General features: G+C 40.5%; 1 protein-coding gene across 1 annotated transcript in view; it reads right to left on the bottom strand.

Moving 5' to 3' along the window:
• The window catches only part of LOC149138331 (uncharacterized), a 30704-nt gene extending 9394 nt beyond the window's left edge, over positions 1 to 21310 (bottom strand). The window contains exon 1 of the mRNA XM_089450335.1: positions 21183 to 21310. Within this exon, the coding sequence (XP_089306461.1) occupies positions 21183 to 21310 (128 nt within the window). The remainder of the gene's footprint in view (positions 1 to 21182) is intronic.
• Positions 21311 to 25115: the final 3805 nt, after the last annotated feature.

Below are 25115 nucleotides of genomic sequence, written 5' to 3'. Positions count from 1 at the left end.
GTCAGCTGATGGATCATACAAAACATGGAATGATACTTGCAATTTGTTATATACAAGCTCAAATGGGACTTGACTGATTTGCACAGGCTGCTCCTCTTTTTCTTCAAATAATTTAGAAGACTGAAAATAAAGAGGCAGGGGATCTACTTAGACCATTCGATCACATGCTGCTGCTTCCAAGTCTTCCTCTTCAATCTGACATTCAGTGGCACTTTGGGGCTGCAGATCTAGAGGTAATGCATTAGGAGCAAGGATTTGACTCTCCTCTAGATGATCAATATCAAAACACGCTGACACTTGATTATTAACTGCATGATAATTCTCCCTAATAAACTGAAAAGATTCGAAACAAAATGGTAAAGTTCCTTTGCTGAAATCAAAATTCTCTGCATTCTCTTCCTCCTCTTCATAGCTGAAATGAGCAAGAAAATTACTGGATTCAGGTAGTTGAACCTTAACTTTGCTTTCTCCCAAAATAGCATATGATTCCTCTATAAGGCTGATTTGGCTTTGAGGCGCATAATCTTCATCATACAGATCATATTTGGGCAAACAACTGAAAGAAGAAAAGCTACCATATTCACATAGTATATCAGGAGATTGCTCCTTCACATATGGCTCTATGAATATGTCATCTGATTTGTGGTAGGTTTGTTCGTGAATATCACTACTTTCCTGTTGCAAAACAGATGTGTTCTGGTGCTCTAAACATTCAACTTTCATTGCGATCTGCTGCATCCTTTCCTCTGCTTCTTTTAGCAAATAAAGAAGTTTTTCTTCTTTCTCTGCCTTGCGTTGTTTTTCCCTCATCTTCATATTTGCCTCCACGTCCACAGCCATGTCTTGCATCTGTTTCATGGTGGACGGGCTTCTTTCTCTCAAACGAAATTCAATCTCAGGATCAAAAGCTCTCGGATAATGCAATAGAGCTAAATCTGGGGGAGGTCTTATATTCAAAGGCATAGAATGATAAACTTGATTGAACCGGTCAGAAAATTGGTTAACAGATTCATTTGGAAGCATTTTTAACTGATTATATTCTTCTATGAGCGAGAGGAAAATAATTTTGATCATCCATCTATCAAGGAAGAGTTTGAATAACTGTTGAAGATTAGAGATGCTAGCCTCAGGCAATGCTTTGAACCAAGTCCTAACTTCACTTTGCAAAGAAAGGGAAAACGGCCTAATACTAACATCCTCATCTTCCACTTCAAAAATATTTAAATAATCTTCAAAAGCTTGGACATGCTTTTGGGCAGTAACTCCATTCTCTCCATCAAATCTTGGGAGATACCCAGGATGATTTTTGGGCAAAGGATTGAGCACGGGAGGCAAAATGAGTGGCTTATATCTATCAGGAACCTTACGAGGCACGGGATTATGTACAGGGACTGAATGACTGGGCTCGATATGAACAGGGATAGGATGATTAGCTTTGACATTTGTTTCCTCCTTTGTTGTATGATGATTTTCAGCAGCATTTAAAGATTGTTGTTTTAATGTGCAAGGAGGATTTTCCATAACATTTTCAAAAGGCAAATCATAAAAATCAAATTCAAAATCGTGTTTAAAATACAATATACACAGCAAAAGTTTATGGAAGAGAAAGAACATGACCTCTTGGATGATAATCCAGGTCAAAAGCCTGATCTTCTCATATATTTCTTTTGGGTTCATTACTCTAGCGGAATCTTTATTATGAGGATGATGTGGAGTCGCCAAGTGGATAAATCAACTTTGAAGGGTCTGATCTCTGTCCACCAACACAGACCAGATCTAAATATGAAAATAGTCCTGAAGAAAAAGGAGAATCTCCTTCAGGAATCAAATATTTTGAGATTTTTGTGATTATTTGATTTTTTTGTGATTTTTCAAAAACAACTTTAAGACTTATTCGAAAGGCAAACTGATCAAAATTGGGGATTTACAGCAATAAACAAATGATTCTTCCCCAGCTGAGTTGCCAATATGTTATCACTCAAGTTGTTCCCTTTGACTCCTAAGGGAATACGGCCGAGGTAACCACAAACCAATCTTTGGACTGCAGGTCCTAGCCTACCAGCAGTCAGAGAGGGCTCTCTCTTTAGGATTTAGCTTGGTTTAAGGGATGATTTTAGGCTAGATATGATGCACATGGGTTTTGTTTGAGTTTTGGTGGGATGGTTGATCTGTTCAAGCAGAGTTGGCATGCAAAGTGTAAGAAGTTCAAACCATTGGGCATGGAGTCAATGAATGTGAACTGATGGATGTGTTTTCCTTAGCGGAAGAGAGGAATATGGAGCAGGATAACTACACATGGCACAATGATTAATGCTGGAACAAGTATGAAATGGAGGTTAGGGGATGAGAGGCAATTAAGGATCCCTCACCCAGCCAAAGAGGGAAATTGAATGAAGACTACATAGGAGCAATGAAGGATTCCTAACTAGCATTCAGAAATGAGAAATAGCTTAAACATGATCAATTAAGCATGCATATTCATCACTAATTCAGAGGAAAACATAGAAAAGTTACAAGAATTGAGCACAGAGGGCATGAAAGCCAGTTCTGATCTATTCCTTCTTCCTGCAACTTAGATTATGATATATAGATGATATAGATACATATAAACTAATAAACAGAGGGAGGAAAGACTTATTGGACCATGAGAAAGCACGAGAATTCCATATCAAGCTCTTCAGCCATTGAAAGCACAACCAGCCATTTCAGATGCAAACATTCCAACAATCTTTGATTACAGAGGTTCTCAACATATACAGCGCAAGTCTTGGAATGAAAGATACAACCAACCAACCCTTGAAATAATGCACAGGGTGGTATGAATAGAGAAAATATCTAAACAATATCTACAACAGCAGATCTAAAACAGATCTGGAGAAATGAATGACTCTAACCTAACATTTATTGAAATAAATGCTAAAAATATCTCTAACAGCTGCGCTAGAGTCAACAGCTTCAAGAATAAATTAATATGGGTCCTTTGTTGTGATGCGCTGGCCATTTAGCCATAACTGCGCCTTGGGAACTTGCAGCGCTGCCCTCAGGTGTCTTTATACACTGTTTCTGCAATATCTGGGCTTTAAATCCTTTTATCTGCACCTCTCAAGCGGTTTTGCTGCTCTTAGGTGGCTTTAAAGCTCATAACTGTGATCTGGTGAGCTTTAATGGCTCAAAAACTGCTTTTTTGACTTTGTTTGGGGCCTTTATTATTCATCTGCATTGGCGCTTTAAATCTCCCACTGATCTTTCGTCTGATACTCTTTGCCGCTTCCTCTGATACACTTTCTATGAACCTGGGTTCCTTCTTGGCTTCTGATATACTTTGACTGTCCCATCATCCCTTTATGGCCGCTGTTCGGCCCAAAGAACTGTTGTCGCGCTGTCTGCTGCCTTAGGAGCTGCTATCGGCGCTTGGCCGATCAAAAATGCCTTCAAACTGATAAATTTGCAATAACGGGTGGAATAGTGGCGCTCTGGAGGCATGCCGAGGCCAAATCATGCCTTTTGGAAGTATTTCGGGCCTGGAGCGATCTCATATAACCGAGGAATGCCTTGTTTCTTTTGCAGCTATGGTGGGCGCGGGTGCCACATATAAAACCATGAAAATGGCCCTTTTTCTTTAAAACAGGCAAACATGCCTTAACACATGAAAAATCCATCAAAAATGAGTTGGAGCGATTACTGTTGCCAAAAATAGATCTGGGCCGTTGGATCCGACACAGGCCGATCCAACGGCTGGCGCTAAATCAGCGATCGGCGGATCGCAAACCATAATGCCTTCGACATGCGATATGCCTGCGGACCCGAAATGCTTTATAGGCCCACTTTTTATGGATTTCGGGTCCGGCCCATCGGCGGACCCAAATCGGTGGAGTTTAATAAAAATGGGTCTGCGGACCCAAAATCTTTATGCGCCGCACTTTATGTTATTTCGGCTCCACCAGTCGGAGCCATATATGGGGGTGATACAAATAAATATGGGTCGTTGATCTAGGCAGGGGGTGATGGACGGATGCGATCTAATCGCAATATCGCTATCGGCGGGGACCGGGGGCATATATATGCGCACATATGAGTTGCGATACGTCGATCGGCGAAATCGCAATCGGCATTTATCAATCGGGCTCACATATATATATATATATATATATATATATATATATATATATATATATATATATATATATATATATATATATATTGTTTTAACACATGACTCCCCCTCCCGACTGCGATATCGCATCGGAGGGGGTCCAAAAGGAACCCTTTTGCAATCAGAGCAAGGTTTTTGCACAAAATGGAGGCCTTATGAAATCGGAGGAGCATTTCTTAATATTTTGAAGGGATTCTAAGGCATTGGAAGGGGTCCGATAGCCCCAAAAAGAGGAATTTCATGCCTTGGAAGGATTCCAAAGGTACTTGAGAGGGGTTTTAGGCCTTTAAAGGCGTTTATGCCTCGGAAAAGGTAGAAACAAGGCCAAAAGATGGATTTGTACATTTGGAGGGAGATTTTATGCAACGGAAGAAGTCTAAATGCATTTGGAAGATGGTTAAGGAGGAAAAAGAGGGTTCTTGCCAAGTTTCAGGCAAACTTAGCAATTCCCAAGCATACTTATGGTTATTTTTCAACCAGGGGGAGGGGATATGTATATAGGGGAGCTATTTAGTGCTTTTTAAGTAGGGGGAGGGGAAATAGATAGGGATTTACATAATAAAGTTAGAAGTTAATATGGATTTGTGAAGAAAGCGCTAAGTATGAGCAACTTAGGCTTTTAAAGGGGAAATAGGACTTGTAGAAGACATATGAACACTCCTTAAGTAAAGCAGATCTTTACTCAGGCAAATGATATGAAAATGATGAATCTAAGAGATATCAAGCAGATCTTGACCTCTTTGGGGAAGTTAGTGAATGATTTGGGAAAGAGAAGAAGGGGAAGTTAAACATGCCTCGCTTGAGCTAATCCGAATGGAAAACTGCCTTATATATGTGATCTGAAGTAAAATATCACTTTGAAACACAAAATTGATCACAAATCAACATTCTGCAACCTCAAAACTACCTACCCAGCCTACTTACCTAGCATTTTATCTTCTTTTTGGTTTGGGTGCACTTTAACTAGCAGACCCAGTTTTTCAATTTTTCTTTTTGCTATCCTCCTATCTAAATCTACCCTTATTTCTTCAAGGGCTCAGATTAAGCTGATGAGCGCCCTTGTTTCTCTACCTATCTACAAATCTACCAAGATTAAACAGTTTGGACAGATATTCATTCTCTATATTCTACAACAAGAAATTGAAACCTAGGGAAGCCAAGATTAAGTTGTTTGGACTTCCCTTAACTGAAAAACTCATCAACATGGATTAACTCATCAAACTTTGGAATACAGCAGTGGCATTTAGACTAGCACACTCTCATGGCCTCTTCTTTGGCCTCTTAAGGAAATATGGAACATTGCAGCATGCAAAGTATGACATATTTGGCATGTAAAAATGTCGATCATGAAAGATGAATACCTGTTGCAACAGGAGGCTAACAATTCCCAAGAATGAAACCATCTGGTTGCTCAATGTACACTTCTTCTTCTAAGTCTCCATTCAGAAAGGCTGATTTTACGTCCATTTGAAATACTTTGAACTTCTGACAGCTTGAGAGAGCAAGGAACATTTGGATGGCCTCAAGTCTAGCAACTGGAGCAAAAGTTTCTTCAAAGTCTATTCCTTCTTGTTGAGCATACCCTTTACAAACAAGTCTGGCCTTGTTTCTAATCACTTCCCCATTTTCATTCAACTTATTTTTGAAGATCCATTTTGTCCCTATGACATTCTTATCTTTTGGTCTAGGAACCAACTCCCAAGTGTTGTTCTTTTCGATCTGCTCAAGTTCTTCATCCATTGCCTTGACCTAGCATTCATATTTGCATGCCACTCTTACATTTTGTGGTTCAGTGGAGGAGAGTAATGCCAAATAGCTTGAAGCTTCTGCAATTGTTCTTCTTGTTTGTACGCATGCCTCCTTTTGCCCCAAAATTTGAGATTCTGGATGATTCTTTTGAATATACCTGGATGGAGTCTTTTCTTCTATCCTTATATGTTCCTCTAGTGCCTCTTGAGGTTCTTCTTCATCATCAGTCTGATTTGAAGGATGGTCTTCATTCTCTTCAATATTTTTATAATTTACTTTCCTAGGAATGTTTCCTTCTTCATCAACCACCACATCAGTGCTGTCAACTATTCTTCCAAGTCTTTTGTTGTAACACTTATATGCTTTGTTGTGAGGAGAATAACCAAGGAGAATGCCTTCATCTGCTCTAGGTTCAAACTTTCCAAGATGTTCATCATTATTCTTAATATAACATTTGCTTCCGAAGATTTTGAAATGTTTTACCGAAGGAGTCTCACCATACCAGAGCTCATGAGTAGTTTGAGTGTTGTTCACCCGGACATTTGTTTTGTTGAGAATAACAACTACAGCAAATGCAGCTTCACCCCATAAGGTTGCGGGAGTTCCAGACTCATCAAGCATAGCACGAGCCATTTGTTGAACCGTTATGTTCATCCTTTCCACTACTCCATTTTGCTGAGGAGTCCTAGCTTTAGAGAATTCCCTTCTTATTCCATGTTCTTCACAAAAATCGAAAAATTCATTTGAGGTAAACTCCCCACCTCTATCAGACCTGAGGCACTTAATTTTGTGATCTGATTCGTTTTCAACCAAGGCTTTGAAAGATTTGAATTTTTCGAAGGCTTCGTCTTTGTGCTTCCTAAGTCCTATCCAAACCATCCTGGAGAAGTCGTTAATGAATAATATAAAGTATTCTTCTCCTCGAGGTGACCTTTTCCTAGATGGGCCACATACATCAGTATGGACTAGTTCAAGAAGCCTGCTAGCTGATCCTTCCTTCTCAGGGAAGTTAGTTCTGGTTTGCTTACCAAACTGACATGATTTGCATATTGTATTGTCTGGAATTTTGATGTCTGGAATACCATGAACTGCCTGGTATTTGCATGCTTTCCTTATCTGTGAAAATCTTAGATGCCCCAACCTCCGGTGCCATAACCAATGTTCATCATTTTTGCTCAAATAGCATTGTTGTTGTCCTTCTTCAAATATGTATAAATTATTTGGAGTTCTTATGCCTTTGATCACTGTTTTTCCTGTATCAAGATCACGAACACTACATCCATTTGATCGAAATATTACCTCAATTCCTTGATCACACATCTGACTGACACTTAGTAGATTATGCTTCAAGCCATCAACATACAAAACATTTCCAGCCTTGACTTTTTCTTTCAACTGAACAATGCCTTTTCCTTTTATGACTGTAGGGGTAACATTTCCAAAAGAAACTTTCTTTCCTTTTTCTAAAGCACTATATGATTGAAGTTTTTCTTTATCACCTGTCATATGCTTCGAACATCCACTGTTGATGTACCATTGATTTTCCTGTCCTTCAGCATATAAAGCTATCCCACATATTTCTGGTTGTGGTTCCTTCATTCTCCATGTTCTGGCATTTGAGGTATGCTCCTTCTGAGTTGTCTTCCGAAACCTGCTCCTGCATTCAGAATCTTCATGACCGAAGTTATTACAAATAGAACATTCAATTTCACTTTCAAGGGCAGAAAAGTTGTTATATGTCCTTTTCGTGATTTTAGTCATACTTCTTTGTTTTTGAGCTTCTCTAGTCATGATTGTCTTATAGGCAACACATTGAGCTTCTTTGTGACCAAAGTTATGGCAAGAGAAACATTGGCCTTTGAAGAAACTCCTGCGATTATCAAATCTATCAACCAACCGATTGTAGTTTCTACTGACACCCATTCTTGAGGTAAATTGGGAAGATTTTACCTGTGGCTGGTTGAGGCTTCTGTTTGTCCTTAAGGTAGATTGCCCCCGATTTTCTTGATAGTCTTTGTTCATTCTTGAGGTAACCTGTCCCTGATTTACCTGATGATTTCTATTAGGCCTTTGCTTACTCCTCCTTGCTGCATCAAGATAACTTTTGGAGGTGGATGTTTGAGATGCTTCTCCATTATATCCCAAACCTGTCTTGATTAGTGGAGAATGTTGCACATTGATAATCTCATCTAGAGTTTCAGATCCTTTAACAAATTTAAGATTAAGAGCTTTTGTTTTCTCAATCTCTTTTCTAAGACCAACAATTTCACATTCCAATTTTTCATGATGTTTTTCCCTTTCAGCCAGTTGACATTGCAAAGAATCAATAATCACATTTTTCTCTTCTAAACAAATTTTGAGTTTAGAAATCTCTTCATAAATACCTTCTTCATCTATAGCATCCATGTAATCATCATCTTCAAAAGCCATTAGAAGTTTATAATTATTACCTCGTTCATCTTCGTCACTATTTGAGAGTCCATCACTATCTTCATGAGTGTAATAGCTTTTCTTATTTGCATTATGTTTCTTGTTTCATCTAACAGGTTCCTTCCCCTTATCAATCTTATCCTTATGAGGACATTTGGCAGCATAGTGACCGACTCTTCCACAAGAAAAGCATTTGAAAGGTAACTTACCTCGGAATCGTCCAGCACCCCGTTGAAGGTTTTTGACAAAATTTGATTCTTCTTCTTCTTTTGACACGTATCCTGACTCATAGTAATCTCCTTTGCCTGAAGCCTTGAAGGCAACTTCTCTCATGTCTGATGGTCCTCCTTTCCTCATTTCATAAGCAGTCAGAATTCCATGTAGCTGTGACATGGTAAGGTTTCGTAGATTCTCTTTCTCTTCTATTTCAGAAACTTTAGATTCAAACCTAGGGGACAAAGATCTTAGAACCTTTTCAACCACAACAGCCTCTTTTATTTCTTCACCCAAATTTTTCATACAATTAACAATCTCATCTACACGAAGGAAATAGTTAGCCACACTTTCATCATTGTGCTTTGTGAGATTTTCATACTGAATTCTGAGGGTTTGAAATTTTGCTCGTTTTACCTGTTCATCTCCTTCATAGATCAGAACAATCTTGTCCCATATTTCTTTTGTGGATTTATACTGCATAACCTTCATGAATTCTGATTGAGATAGACATCCTAATAGAGTATTGACAGCCTTTGCATTTGTTTCATATTTCTTCTTCTCAGCCAGATCTCTAAGAGTTGCTGAAGGAAAAGTGTACCCTGTATCTATGATGTCCCAGACTTCTGTACCAAGAGATTGAAGATAGGCAGTAACTCTTACCTTCCAATATACAAAGTTTGTCTCGTTAAAAATTGGTGGCCTGATAGATGCTTCTCTCTCGTAGTTGCTCATGATGATGGATCTTCCTTCAAGCGATCAAGCTTCTTCAGAAGGCCCTGCTCTGATACCAATTGTTGGAAATAATACTGAGAGGGGGGGTGAATCAGTATTATCAAATTCTTTTCAATATATCTTCCAGATTTATACTTTAATTTATTCTTTAGATATTGATCATTAATTTGTATGTCAATACCAAATAATAATGAGCAAGAACAAGAAAAACAGATAGTCACATCAAAGAACACCAGATATAAGGTGGAAACCCAATGTGGGTGAAAACCACCTGCTGCAATATGTCTCTATCTTCTTTCGATTAGAAACTTCTTTTACAATGATTTTATACTGGTGCAGTCCTTTACCAGTACGCAGGCTGCAACCTGCTGAGAGCTACAACCCTCTCTCGTTTTCCAATCTCCCCTGGAAGGGAGCTATAACCCCCTTAGCTCTTGCACTAGCTGATGTACTAGTACATAGGTGTTGACCTACTTCTTTTCTTCCAAGGACCACTTTTCATAAATTTTCAAACTGGATCCATAAACATCAAATAATCATCAAGTACATGTGAATCAACCAATCTCCTTTTACAATCACCCAATACCTTCTCAGAAAGCAGAAACCAGAAAAGAAATACCAGTAATCTAAACCCAGAACTCTACAGCAATAGATAAAAGGCAGCCAACAAATATTTTAAGACAAGTCCGCAACTTCACCAATAGAAACCTGTGAATATCTGCAGTTCTTCTGTGTCTGGACTGCGCAGCTCCACACCTGCACTGTCTACCCGACAGCGTACCTCCGCACCTGCACCTTCTGCTGCTCTGCGGACCCCCGCACCTGCGCCTTCTGCTGCGCTGTGGACCCCCGCACCTGCACCTTCTGCTGTGTTGCGGACACCCACACATGCGCCTTCTGCTTCGTTGCGGACCCCCGCACCTGCGCCTTCTGCTGCACTGCGGACCCCCGCACCTGCGCTGTGGATCGCTTGTTGACCTCTGAATAGAGCCAAATTAATAATCCTCCAATGTGCCACAGACAGTCAGATCCACAGATCTGATCATGCGTCAGAGAGATCACGACCTATCAACAGATTCGCCTTACAATTTATAAATTTCACCTTGATTTAGATCTAGCTTTTCAAACCGATCACCCAAAATTTTAGATCTTAAGATATTCAAATTTCACAAGTGACTAGCCAAGTGATCTCCATTCCTTTTTTTTATAGGCAAGCCCTTATTCAAACCATGGGACAAAACCATCAAAAACCAATACAAGGGATCCAAATCGGTGTTCAATAATTTAGATGCTATACCACGGACCAAAACCATAGGATCATGTACATCGGACTAAATACCATGGACCACCATAGGATTTCCCACGTACGTGCGCTTTTCTTTGCATGAAAGTGCGTGTACTGGGGGTCCGCACCTTCTGTTCGAGTAACCTACGGACATGACCACACTTTGCGAATGGCGTGCCTGCGGGCCCGCACCTTTTGAATGGTGTACCTGCGAACCCCTTATTTTTTATCATTTTGAGAGCCTGAACAGATATTTGCTACTTGAGTGAGTTGCCATCAAGTACAACACCTGTGCCATAGCGCCAAACCTGAATCATAATGCCAACATCCTAGTCCTCCGCAATTGTAGCAAATCAACTGTCCTCAACCTCTACCAGGTCCTCCTCCGCCTCCGCCTCGTCCGCGCCCCTGAAATCATGTCCGCGCCATCCCTGCATTCTGGTCAAGGGGCCACGTTTCAGCCTGAACCCTGTAGGCGAGGGTTCTATCCATCATCAATTCATAGCTCCTGCAAGTACGCTCATCATGTCCTACCGACCTACAAAAGTTGCAAAACAACTATTGCAGTGCTTGCACATACTTCTGTAACAAGTGGCAGTTATCCATGGCATGTTTTCCGGCTACCTGATAGATAGCGCACCATAAAGCAAGCATTTTACTAGGTCCTGCTTGAGGTTCTAGCCTTAAAGGCATCGGTCCTCCTCCTGCAAGGTAATTTGTAAATACCAGGCAATGGTCTTTGTCATGACCCTGACTCTTGCATTTCAAGCACCATACCTCCTCACGTACCTTTGGCCGAACCGTCCTGTCCTACTTCAAACTTTGCATCTCAAGGCACAAATTTTTTAATTGCACATGGATCTACTGGACTCCTAGATTAGGACCCTGCATCAGAGTCTCATGTAGTCTCATGGAAATCTCCAAAGCCTCTGCCTAAGTTGTTATCTTCTACTGTGACAGCGCACTCCTCAAGTGTGGTAGTAACGAAGCCACAAACCACTCACGATGTTGTCCATATGTCAAGTTCATGTTGGCTTCACGGATTGTACATTTCAGCCTCTGATCTAGTTCCCAAGGTGTCTCACCTAGTTGCCTTGCGATCTCTTTGAATCCCACAATCGACTGCACTTCAGAGTTAGGCCTGCTAAATTCCCCATTTAGTGTTGCTTGGATGTCCGCTACTCTAGCATTCGGGTTATCATTGGAGTACTTAATATACCCAGTTAGTGCGCGATCTTGCAGAGCGCTAACCATTGTTGCTTTCTTTATATGATCATCTGTAACACCTTAATCTTCCCATTCAGCCCTCACAACGAACCATAATTGGTCTAGGTCCTCATTTCCCAGGCCTTTGAACAAAGGCAACTTCACAGTGTTTGCCATACTAAATCGTGGTGGAGGTGGAATTTGGAGGCGATGGCGGTGAAGCCGGTGGTGGCATGGGAAGAAGTGGTATTCATGGGAATCCTTGTCTTATTAACTGAATAGCACTTCGTGGAGAGACCTTCGCTATCCCTTCTTCATCTCTTCACGAAGGTGAAATCAAGGGGCTATACTCCGGACCCTTATTTCCTTCGTTCCTGTAAGTTTTTCCACTTCGCGTAGTCCCAAACATCAAGGTAGTTTCATAACCCATTTTTCGCACAACAGCATCTTAATCCAAGTATTCAAATATTTTACGTACTTACATCGCAGTCCTTTGAAAAAGTGTTGCTCTGCCTCACTATAGCTAACTGAGGTGTCGACCGTGAATTTAATCACAAATCCTCCTATGACGCGATCGAGCCAATGATCAACAGTGCAGGCGATCTTATCCTCTGATTCTTCCAACCTTCACACTGGCTCTGGTGTCCACACAATAAGACCATCAAGTTTCCACCTTTCTTGGCTATCTGCTAGCTTCACGATCCACTCGTATAACTCAGTAGGAAAGGAGGCGAAAAATATTTTGTGGATCTCCGTATACAGGTACCTTTCCAACCACTGTTCTTTTTTCAATCACAGGCTTTTGTTCTCTTGTGCCGTGAACTCGTGGATCCTTCTGTCCAACCAGCCTTCGATTTCTTTCTTAGTTGGATTTCAGTGATACGACATCACACATATCTTATGCAGATTTTGGTTTTTGGGTTGTGTTGTATTCTTTCCACGACTAGCCCACGTAGTTAATCGGGGGTTAGAGGGTGGGAGGTCACAGGGGGTTTGAGATGTACCTGTAACCCCACTTTATGGGGTCCGGGGCATCGCCCTAGAAAATTTTGGTTTTGGACCCTATGTTAGGTTGGGCGGACCCACCTATGGTTTTGTGCATATTTTTCGCACATGGTTTTGGACGCAATGGTTTTCGGTCCATGGTTTTGGACGCAATGGTTTTCGGTCCATGGTATTGGATGCTTCGGCATGTATAAATATGTACTATAACATTGAAAGGAACATAATGAAAAATCAAATTGGTAGTCTCGGTTTTGGGATCCAGGGGAAAATCTCTGTGTATATGTGTTTTATGTGTTATGCTCTCGCATTGTTTATTTTATGTGTTTTAGAACTCGTATGCAGGTAATTTCTGTACGGGGTTAAAACCTACATTTGGTATCAAAGTTGTTTTGGCTTCAAGGTTGTTGCTAAGGGGTTTCGCTCTGGCCTGTGGTATACCCTGTTCAGTGGGAGATCTGTGAGATTGATTTTGGTGGTGAAAGAAGATGGCAAGCAGTGGAAAGATAGAGATCGAGAAATCTAATGGTCAAAGTTTTGATTTGTGGAAACTCAAGATGGAGGATCTGTTGGTGGATAAAGATGAGTGGATCGCGATAGATCCAGGTACTAAACCAACGGGAGTGTCTGATGAAGAATGGAAGAAGTTGGATTGGAAGGTAAACAGCACAATACGATTGTGTGTCTCTGATTTAGTATTGTTGAATGTATCAGGGGAAGCTAGGCGAAGGCTTTGTGGGACAAGTTAGGGACTTTGTACCAATCTATGTCTCTGGTGAATAAATTGTTCCTGCGGAAAAAGCTGTATAACCTGAGGATGAAAGATGGAGACTCCGTGATAGAGAATCTGAATGCATTTAATACTTTGGTAAGTCAGTTAGCATCTGTTAATATTAAAATTTTAGATGAAGATAAGTGCATCAGTTTGTTGTGTTCTCCACCAGATTCGTTGGATAGTCTGGTTATTGCAATAGGTAGCAATGCAACTGCCTTGCAGTTTGATGAAATAGTCTCATCCTTGCTGACGGAGAAGATGAGACGGAAAAATATGGAGAGCCAGAATGGTGATGCCTTGTCTGTATGAGGACGGTCCCAGAACAGAAACAAAAATAAGTCATTAAGTGGGAGATCTAAATCTAGAGGGAGATCTAAATCTCCAGGAAACCCTGTAAAGGTGGTGTGCTGGAAATGCAGAAAGGAAGGGCACTAGAAAAGGGACTGTAAATCTAAAGCTCCTGATAAAGGAAAAGGATCTGATGATGCTCCTTCTGCAGAGGCAAAAACCACCTCAGATGAAGGTGGGGATGTATACTTGGCTTCTTCAAGTACACATGTAGATCATGAGGCATGGTTGATTGACTCAGGTGCATCCTTTCACTTCACTCCCCATAGAGAGTGGTTCTACGAGTATGAGAAATATGATGATGGTGATGTCTTCTTGGGGGATAACAGGAAGGCTAGAATCGTTGGTCGCGGAAAAGTAAAGTTGAATTTGTAAGGTGGAAGGGTTAGAACACTTCTAGGTCTTCTACATATTCTTGCATTAGCTAGAAATCTTAATTCTGTAAGCAAATTGGATGATGCAAGTGTAAAAACAATGTTCGAGAAGGATACCTACAAAATGGTTCGGGGAGCACTAGTATTGATGCAGGGAGTTCGGATTGGAACTCTATACAAGCTGCAAGGTAGCACTGTTATTGATGGGTGCAACAGTTCTAGGGTTCTTGAAAGTGGAGCAGAAAATCTAGTGGTCTCTGGAGAGAAGAGCATGATGTGGCATCAAAGGCTTGGACATATTGGAGAGAAGGGCCTTTGAATACTTCATGGTAAAGGTATGATAGAAGGTATGAGTAATAGCTCTCTGGATTTTGATTTCTGTGAAAATTGTGTATATGGGAAGAATAATTAGGTGAGTTTCCCCTCTGGTGGTAAGAGGGCGAAACAGATATTAGAGCTTGTGCACAGTGATGTGTTTGGGCCTGTGAAGGTTTCATCACTGGGTAACTCTGTGTACTATGTATCATTTATAGATGACTTCTCAAGAAATACATGAATATATTTCCTTAAGAAGAAATCTGAAGTCTTTAACAGGTTTAAATAATTTAAGGCTCTCGTGGAAAATCAGGCAGAGAAGAAGATAAAGGTGCTGAGGACAGATAATGGTGGAGAGTTTTGCAGCAAGGAACTTGAAGAATTCTGTAAGAAGTGTGGTATAGCATAGCAGAAGACTACTTCATATACACTTTAGCAAAATGGAGTTACAGAAAGAATGAACAAGACGTTGATGGAAATGGAAAAAAGCATGCTCAGTGGTGTTGGGTTAGGACAGGAATTCTGGGCAAAGGCGGTGGATACTGCATGTTACTTGGTCAAGAGGTCACCTTCATCAGCGTTGGAGGATAAGACTCCACAAGAGGTATGGACTGGTAAGAAACCCTCTCTTTCACATCTAAGGGTATTTGGATGTGATGCATATGTACATGTTCCAAAGGAGAAAAGAACCAAGTTGGATAGTAAATCTGAAAAGTGCATCTTTATTAGGTATAAGGATGGTTTACCCAGTAAGAAGGAAGGTTGTGTACAGCTGATATGTGGTGTTCAGAGAGGTGAAAGATGTTATTAAACATGAATTCCAACCAAAGGAACCTGAGAAGATAGAGTTTGAGCTAAAGGAGGAAGAATCAGACTCTACAGCAGAGGAGGAATCAGAAGATGAAGAGCCACAAACTCCGGCTGTGAGAAGATCAGTTTGAGAAAGAAGGCAACCAGAAAGGTATAGTCCATCTTCTTTCTGTTCAAATTTTGCTTTGTCTATTACTGATGATGATCACAGAACTATGAAGGAAGCAGTAGATTCAGAGGATGGAAAACTCTGGAAAGAGGCCATGGTTGATGAACTAGCATATTTGCACAAAAATGAGGCTTGAGATCTGGTGGAGTTGCCAGCTGGAAGGAAACCCATTGGTAGCAAATGGGTGTTCAAGAAGAAGACAAATGCAGAAGGAAAGGTGGAGAAATACAAAGCTCGGTTGGTAGCAAAAGGTTATTCCCAAGTGCCAGGAATTAATTTTGGTGATATTTTTTCTCCTGTTGCCAAGGTAACTTCTATTAGATTACTTTTATATGTTGTTGCTGCTTTCGATTTTGAGGTAGAACAGATGGATGTGAAGACAGCATTTCTTCACGGAGATCTAGAAGAGGAAATATACATGAAACAACCTGAAGGCTTTGCGGTGAAGGGTAAGAAAGAATTGGTATGCAAGTTAAAGAAGTCTTTGTATGGGTTAAAACAGTCACCAAGGACGTGGTATTAGAAATTTGATACATTTATACGGGGACTTGGCTTCACCAAAAGCAAAGCAGATCACTGTGTGTATTTTAAATTAATTGGTGACCGTGTTATTTATGTGGTCTTGTATGTGGATGATATGTTACTGGTTGGAAATGACAAAGAAATTATCCAGGATTTGAAGACCAAATTATCCTCCAAATTCGACATGAAAGATCTTGGTGCTACAAACTATATTTTTGGCATGGAAATTAAAAGAGATCAGGCAAAGAGGAAGCTCTAGTTAAATAGAGGAAGTATGTCGAGACAATATTGCGGAGATTTAATATGCAGGATAGTAAACCGGTGAAGGTTCCTATTCGTGTAGGTGTGAGGTTATCTGCTGAACAGTGTCCCAAGTCACAAGAAGAGGAAGAGGACATGTCCCGTGTTCCATATGCAAGTGCAGTGGGTAGCTTGATGTATGCAATAGTTTGTACTAAACCAGATATTGCACATGCAGTGGGAGTATTGAGCAAGTTTATGTCAAAACCAGGAAAGGAGCATTGGACAACAGTGAAGCGGGTTTTCAGGTATTTGTGTGGCACTAGTGATTATGGTTTGTGCTACCAAGGAAGACCGGGATTGGACAGTGTGTTGGATATTCATAGCTTTGTTGATGCAGACTGGGTTGGAGATCTGGATCAGAGAAGATCTACAAGTGGGTATGTGTTTAACCTATTTGGAGGTGCAGTCAGTTGGATGAGTAAGAAACAATCTGTAGTGGCACTATCAACTACAGAGGCAAAATACATGGTAGCCACTCATGCAAGCAAGGAAGCAGTTTGGTTGCAGAGATTGTGTTCAAGTATGGGGTTAGTACAGGAAGCTATAAGGATATACTGTGATAGCCAAAGTGCAATTTTCTTGGCAAAGAACCCTGCATATCATTCAAAGACAAAGCACTTTGATGTTCAGTATCACTTTGTGAGGGATATGATAGAAGACAAAAAGGTGTTGCTAGTAAAGGTGGACACTTTGAAGAATACTGCAGATGCATTGACAAAATATGTGAGCTCTGAGAAGTTCCCTTGGTGTAGAGAGACAATGGGTGTTTTAGGGCTGGAAAAATGACTAAGCTCTCTTGTGGCCCCCTATGGAAAGAAAACAACAAGTGGGAGAATGTTGGGTTGTGTTGTATTCTTTCCACGACTAGCCCACGTAGTTAATCGGGGGTTAGAGGGGGGGAGTCACAAGGGGTTTGAGGTGTACCCGTAACCCCACTTTATGGGGTCTGGGGCGCTGGGGGGAGATCACAGGGGGTTTGAGGTGTACCCATAACCCCACTTTATGGGGTCCGGGGCAGCGCCCTAGAAAATTTTGGTTTTGGACCCTATGTTAGGTTGGGCAGACCCACCTATGGTTTTGTGCATGTTTTTCGCACATGGTTTTGGATGCGATGGATTTCGGTCCATGGTTTTGAATGCGATGGTTTTCAGTAAATGGTATTGGATGCTTCGGCGTGTATAAATATGTACTATAACATTGAAAGGAACATAATGAAAAATCAAGCTGGTAGTCCTGGATTTGGGATCCAGGGGAAAATCTCTATGTATATGTGTTTTATGTGTTATGCTTTCGCATTGTTTATTTTATGTGTTTTAGAATTCGTATGAATGTAATTTCTGTACAGGGTTAAAACCTACACTAGTCCCGGCAACAGAACCATTTGTTGGCTTGAGGGGCCCTGATCAAGATTCGGCATTAGTTAGCCAAACAAATCCCTACACTACTAGCCCTTTTGGCATCAGCCTGCGAAGCGCAGACTAAAGTCTCACCCGAAAAAGTATGGGGGGATGCTGGAACCAAGTTTCCGCACCCTTGAGATGGATGTGATGTCGGTTTATTCCAGCTATACATGTCTTCACGCAGGTTGCTTAGCCCTCTGTTCCACCCTTCAGTACCCCTTCATGAAAGGGGTATAATAGGTTTCTGCGCAACCCTAACCTACGGCTCTTGGACTTTCACGCTGCTAGGGCAACGAACTACGATATCTCCCAAACTAGGCTAAGTGTCTTACTTATCTTATTAACCAATATTAGTTAGCTTCGTGTAAATAGATGTTCTTACTTGTGTTTAATTAACCAATACATTTACATATATTCACGCATCATATAAGCATTATAAGTGAAATTCATACCCACATAACAAGATGCATAAACAAGAAATAAAGATGCAGAAATTATAGAATCCTTCTCTTTATTGATAATTTTGGACAACTGCAGACTCGACCCGCCCTGTGCACTCAGCTGCAGGGGTTCGCACACTTAGTTGCAGACTTCTAGGCCTCTACGCACTCAGCTGCAGAGCCTCTACCTACGCTAAAACCCAAACTTAGACTTCTGCTCTAAAACTATTCTCTTTTTTTTTATTACTTAGATTTTAGCTCTATTTATACAATCCCATAGTCCGCGGACCATGGGTAGATCTTTTATAGCCAACATTACATTTCCAAAATAAGGGCGGACAACCCTATGACTCTTTAACACTCCGCAACCACAAAATGCAGAGTCTTTACATTTGGATTACAAAATTTGACCAAAATATGGGCTTTTAGCCCCAAAACTGCCCTTGGGGGATCCCGCACCCAACAACAACATTGATCAAGTGACCCCAACAAGTGAAACCTCGTCTAGATACATAGATGTGTGGCAATATCTGGAACAAAGCATCTTGCCCTCGCACTTATCAATGAAACAGAAAATGTAAATTTGTCTTAAAGAATTATCTTATCATCTTGTTCATGGCGTGCTTTTCCAAAAGCATAAAGCATCATAATGGTGTCTTATTCAGATGCTTGGAATCTCCAAATTCAGACAAGGTTTTAAAATACCTTCATGACAGGCTAGTTGGTGGGCATTATGCAGGAGATACTACAGCTCATAAAGTGATGAGGGACAAATATTACTAGGAAATACTTTTCAAAGATGCACATACTTATGCTCACAAATGCCATGTTTTTCAAATATGTGTTGGTCGTGAGAAGAGGTCAGTTTCCCCATTACAGTGGATTTTCATTGAAGAATCATTTTAGCAATGGAGATTAGATTTCATCAAAGAGATATTTACACATTCATCAAAGCAACATTGGTATATATTAACTTCCACAAATTATTTCACCCAATGGGTTGAGGTCATCTTGTTAAGACAAGTGAATGATAAGGAAGTCACCCACTTCATCAGACAGGACATCATTACCAGGTTTGGCGTTCCCACGTCACTTGTGTTTAACAATGCAACTTACTTTTCATAATTGAAACTTTATGATTTTGCATTGGAAAATAGTATTGTGTCAAATCATTCATCTAACTACTATCCTCGGGGAAATGGTTTGGCTATATCTACTAATAAGAACTCCAAATTGTAAAGAATATTGTTTTTAATGAGCAACAGAACTAGCATAATGCTTTGATAAATGCCTTATGGGTTGATGTGTAAAAACCAAACCCTCTCTTGGAAATTCACCCTACTTCCTTATCTATGGAAAAGAACCTATCCTTCCTCTCAATTTGTACTTTCTAGCCTTACAGTTATCAAAAGAATCTTTAAGTTAACCATGTCCGACTATTCAGAGTAGGATAGACACCCTCCTCAAATTAGAGGAAGAAAGGCATAAAACTAAGGAGAAGTTTTTCATGCACCAGAAGCGTATCAAATGATGGTTTGATAAGAAATCTGTAGGTAACAAATAATTTGGTGTGGGAGACCTAGTCTTAAAATGGTACAAATCCCATGAAGAAAGGGGAAAACACACCAAGTTCCAAACCCTATGGATTGGACCCTTCGCTATTCATGAAAAACTTAGCCCCCACACTAATCATCTTCAATATTTAAATGTGAAGATTGATTCTCTTCCAGTCAATGGCCAAGATTTAAAGCGTTACTTTCAATAGCAGCCCTAGGTTGTGTTTCTTCCTTGTACATATTCATTTCCTTTCATTTCTTTGTTGTCATGTTTTGTTCCACATCATGTTTTGTCTCCTTCGCTTTCAGTATGTTTCTTTGATCACTATAGATAAATAAACATCTTGTGTGAAAGTGTTTTGTTTTGCTCTGAGAAAATGTGGTGAAAGTTCAAAAGGGCATTGTGATGATTGGCAACGCTTGGTTAACTTTTAATCTCCTTCTTTGCTAAGGTCTAAATATCTTCAAGGTCAATGATGTTTGGATAGGAAATATGATTCATTTTGAATGGAAAGCTTTCAACAAAACTACGATACATGTATCTATTCTAGGATATTTATTCCTTAACTCGGCATTATAATTAAATGGTGTTCTTACATGCCAACCCAATCGAGTAAAGAAGGGAAAGGAGAAAAACTTAAGCAAGCAAACTAATTGTTGAATTGAGGCTTCTGTGATCCATATCAGGTTTACGAGAAATTCTTCGGCGTAAATCACAAGATAAATCATTTGTCGACGCGTTTCGAACCAACAAGTGTGGTTCATCGTCAGGACAAGTTGAAGAAACAGATCCAGCTTAGCATGTTAAATAGTCTGAGCAGAGACTCCAACGGCTATCTTGACTAACGGCTAATTTTGACTTTAGGACCAGAGTCAAGATTTAATGGAAATTAGTTAAATTATGTGAATAAATAATAATATAAAATAATTTAAAAATTGTTAAAGGTTAGTTAGAAAGTTATTAAAAAATTATAAGTTAAATTATGTGAATAAATAAAAATATAAAATAATTTAAAAATTGTTAAAGGTTAGTTAGAAATTTTAATTTGTTTTTAAATGGGACTTAAAGTATAAATAATATGTATATATATACAAAGGTTGGTTAGAAACTTATTGGAATAATATACATAAAAATAATAATGAATAAAGTTTAATTACGAAAGTTATAAAAGGTAAAAAGATTTTAATTTCATTTTAAATAAATAAATAAATTCAAAAAAAAAATTAAATAAATAAATAAAATAATAGTAATAATAATAATAATAATAATAAAATAATAATAATAATAATAATAAATAAATAAAATAAATAATAAATAATAATAATAATAATAAATAGATAGATAAATAAATAAATAAAAACTAATAATAATAATAAGAATGGAAATTAGGACTTACCTAAGAGAAGGGCAAGAGCCGATCCATGGCGGGTGAACAGCGCAGCTAGGGTTTCGGCGTTCCGGCGTCGGTTTACAGCTCTGGAGCACTACAAAATCAAACTTGCAGCACTGTATCGAAAAGGCCATAGGTTGTCAGAGCAGATGGGGGCAGAGGGGTCCAGTGGGACCCCTTCGTTTAAACAGGTCCTACTGCAGAAACAACAGCAGAATACGACAGAGGGCGTCAGAATAGAAGGGCTGCACAGCGCGAGCCAGAACAGTAGGAAAAAGGAGGTAAAGAAACCCATGTCCTCGGATAGGACAGTTATCAGAACAGAAGACAAAGATTCTGAGAGGCAGAATCATGAAGGCACTCACGACAAAACCAATGTTATCTCTCAGCCCTCAGAAAACGAGGATGAGGGCAGGAAAAACGACAAAATCCCGCCGGAGAAGGGAGAGGGTTCCAGCGCGATCCCCAATAGAAACCCGGGGAATGGCAATGCCTGTAAGCCAAAGAAAAAGGATAGCCTACGAGTGACTATTACTGACCCCGAGATCCAGGCCTATAGGGAGCATATGGCTGAACACGCCATCATCTGCAAATTTATGGGAATATGGCCCTCTGAGAGAACCCTGTGTCAATGGATCAAACAGCAGTGGAAGCCAAAAGGAGATGTGCAGTTACACTTGGGAGCCAAAGGGTTTTTCACAGTAGTCTTTACGAGCCTAGAAGACAAAGACAGGGTGTTCGAAGGTGGCCCATATTTCTTAGCCGCAGCTGGCTTATATATGAGACCATGGAAGCCGAACTTTGTACCAGAAAGGGAATCCTTCACTCAAGTCCCGGTATGGATCAGACTCTTCTCTCTCCCCATTGATTACTGGGGTTTATCTGCCCTAAAGCAAATAGGAGATAAGTTGGGAACATTCGTCAAAGCTTCAGAAGCAACCATGCAGAAAAGGTACACTACCTATGCCAGAATTTGTGTAGAGATGGATGTATCCGGTGCACTTCATGAAGGGTTGTGGCTGGAATACAGAGATGAGGAATATTTCCAAGCTTTAGACTATGAACAAATTCCTTTTAGATGCCGGAAATGCCATGTGCATGGTCATCTGGTAAGGGATTGTCCATTGAACAGAAAGGAGGCAGAAGAGGACAAAACTCAGAGCAACAAAGACAGGAATAACTTCACAAAACCAAAGAATAGACAGAGAGCCAATAGACGAAGGAATACCAAAGGAAATATAGGAAGAAACTACCTCAGTAACCCCTTTGAGATCTTAGATCCAGATACTGACTCGGAGGCGAAAAAGAATACACCTGATGGGGAGGCAGAGCCAACAGAACCGGAAAAATTCACAGAAGAAGGCAGGGGGGATGAGGCTTTTGATGGCGAAATACATATGCAGGACAGAACTGTGGAAACGGACGAAGAAACAGAAATGCTAACTAGCGAGGCAGGAAGTGAAGATCTAGAATTCGAAGACACCTTAGCGAAGGAAGGTTTGGACCTCACGCAGCTCGTAGAAAGATGGAGAGCCAAAGGGATTGAAGCAGCACCGGAGGAAGAAATAAGAAAGGTCAGGGACCTCTTCATAGCGCAGCAGAAGGCAGTTTATGAGAAACAGAAGAACAAGTTAGGTATTATCAAAGGAAATATTCCACACCATAAAATAGTACTTGGGGGAACCTCTGGTTCTAGGCACAAACGCCGAAGAGGCCGCAAGACTGCCCAGGAACACTTGCAGGAGGTAGGAGAGATGCTAATCAACGCAGGTCAGATAAGGCAGCTAAGTGAGTACCCTTCCTTTCCTAAAATTGTTTAATAATGAAGATAGTATCATGGAATACAAGAGGTATTAACAGCATAGCCAAACAGAGGCTGCTAAAAAGGCAAATGGAGAAGAACCATCCGAATTTACTATTCCTTCAAGAAACTAAATGCAACAAAACCCTCATTGAAAAGCTTCGAGTCAAGTTAGGAAGGCATTTTGAAGTGCTGGAAATAGAAAGCAAAGGACGGGAAGGAGGTATAGCTACCTTCTGGGATTCGAGAAGATATCAGATCCTTTCGGCTGAAGCAAGCAAAAACTACCTCGCGTTGGAATTGCAACCCACAGGTATTTCTACTTCTTTCCTCTGTATAAATGTCTACAGTCCTCAACGGCTAGATGACAAGATAAACTTCCTAGCTTCCTTAAATAATTTATTAGAAAGGAACACTGGTGCCAACTTCATTTTAGGGGGTGATTTCAACATGATCACCTCCCTCCTGGAGAAAAAAGGAGGACTAAGGAAACTCAACAGGGATGGGGAAGTTTTCATAAGTTTTATTGACAATACCAGATTAGTCGATGTCCATCCAAAGCAGGGTCAGTTCACCTGGAACAATCGAAGGGGGGGGGAAAGGCTAATCTCTTCCAGATTGGACCGCTTCCTAATCTCGGAAAGCTTCATTCTAGAAGGCAAAACAGTTGAATCGAATATCCTCCCTAGCGGAGGATCGGACCACTGGCCGATATCTTTAGCTGTTGAGCTTCAGGGTACTCCAAGAAATAAACCTTTTAGGTTTGAGAAGTTTTGGATTGAGCACCCCAATTTCCTCACAATGGTGGAAAAATGGTGGTCAGAACCTTTAGAGGAAACTGGCTCCAAAATGTTCCGTCTGCAAACAAAATTAAAACACATCAAATTGAAATTAAAAGATTGGAACAGAACAGTCTTTGGCAATATTTTTCAGGAAAAAGCGATCATTGAACAAAAGCTGGAGCAAATTCACAAGGACGGGGCGGTAGGCACTAGAACTGAGGAAACCTGTGAAATTGAAAAAGAGCTGACCCAACAGTGGCACAATAGATGTAAGCAAGAAGAATCACTATGGAAGCAGAAATCAAGAATTCAATGGTTGAAGGAAGGGGAGCAAAATACCAAATTTTTCCACAGATCAGCCATGGACTATAGAAATGCTAACAAAATCCTGGAACTGAAAAACAACGAGGGGGAACTCATCAAGAATCACAGCGAGATTTCTGCCTCCTTGGTAGATCACTTCAGCCTCATAGCGCAGGAACCAAGAATCGACAGAGAAGCTGCAATCGAAGAATTAACTACGGTCATACCTAAGTTAATCACGGATGAACAAAACTGGACCCTCAGAAGAAGAATCACAATGGAAGAGGTTGAGGAAGCTGTCAGAAGCATGCCTAATGACAAAGCCCCCGGACCGGATGGGTTCACTATCAATTTCTATAAGGCCTGCTGGAACATAGTCAAACAAGATATTTGGGAGATTGTGGAAGACTCAAGATGGTCCAAAACGATTCTCAAATCTCTAAACTCAACCTTCATCGCTTTGGTTCCCAAGGTAGAGGAAGCCAACACTCCAGACAAGTTTAGACCCATTGCCCTCTGTAATGTCATTTATAAGATCATATCAAAAGTCATAGCTAACAGGCTGAAGGCTATCCTCCCTGGCATCATCTCCCAAGAACAGTCTGGCTATGTGGAAGGAAGACAGATTCTTGACAACATCTTGCTGGCCCAGGAGATGATCCATTCGCTCCATTCGCAAAAAGCAGCAGGAATGCTCATGCAATTAGATCTATCCAAAGCCTATGACAAGGTCAGTTGGTCCTACCTGGAAGCGGTGTTAAAAGCTTTTGGTTTTAGTCAGCAGTGGATCAAATGGGTGGTGGCCCTTATCAAATCTCCTAGATACTCCATCCTCGTTAATGGCGCCCCCTCAGCTCCCTTCAGCCCTTCTCGCGGCATCCGACAGGGGGACCCATTATCCCCTTTCCTGTTTGTTATTCTTATGGAGGGCCTAGGTAGACTAATTGCAAAGAAAAAAGAAGAGGGACTGCTAAAAGGACTGCAACCGATCCGTTCTAGCCGCGCCACTACGCATCAACAGTTCGTAGATGACACCATGTTGCATGGTATCCC

This window comes from Pinus tabuliformis, chromosome X (assembly GCF_031772625.1).
Source record: "Pinus tabuliformis cultivar Carrire ecotype Pingquan chromosome X, CPIR1, whole genome shotgun sequence".
Taxonomy (NCBI): domain Eukaryota; kingdom Viridiplantae; phylum Streptophyta; class Pinopsida; order Pinales; family Pinaceae; genus Pinus; species Pinus tabuliformis.
This window is presented reverse-complemented; position numbering and strand designations above follow the sequence as displayed.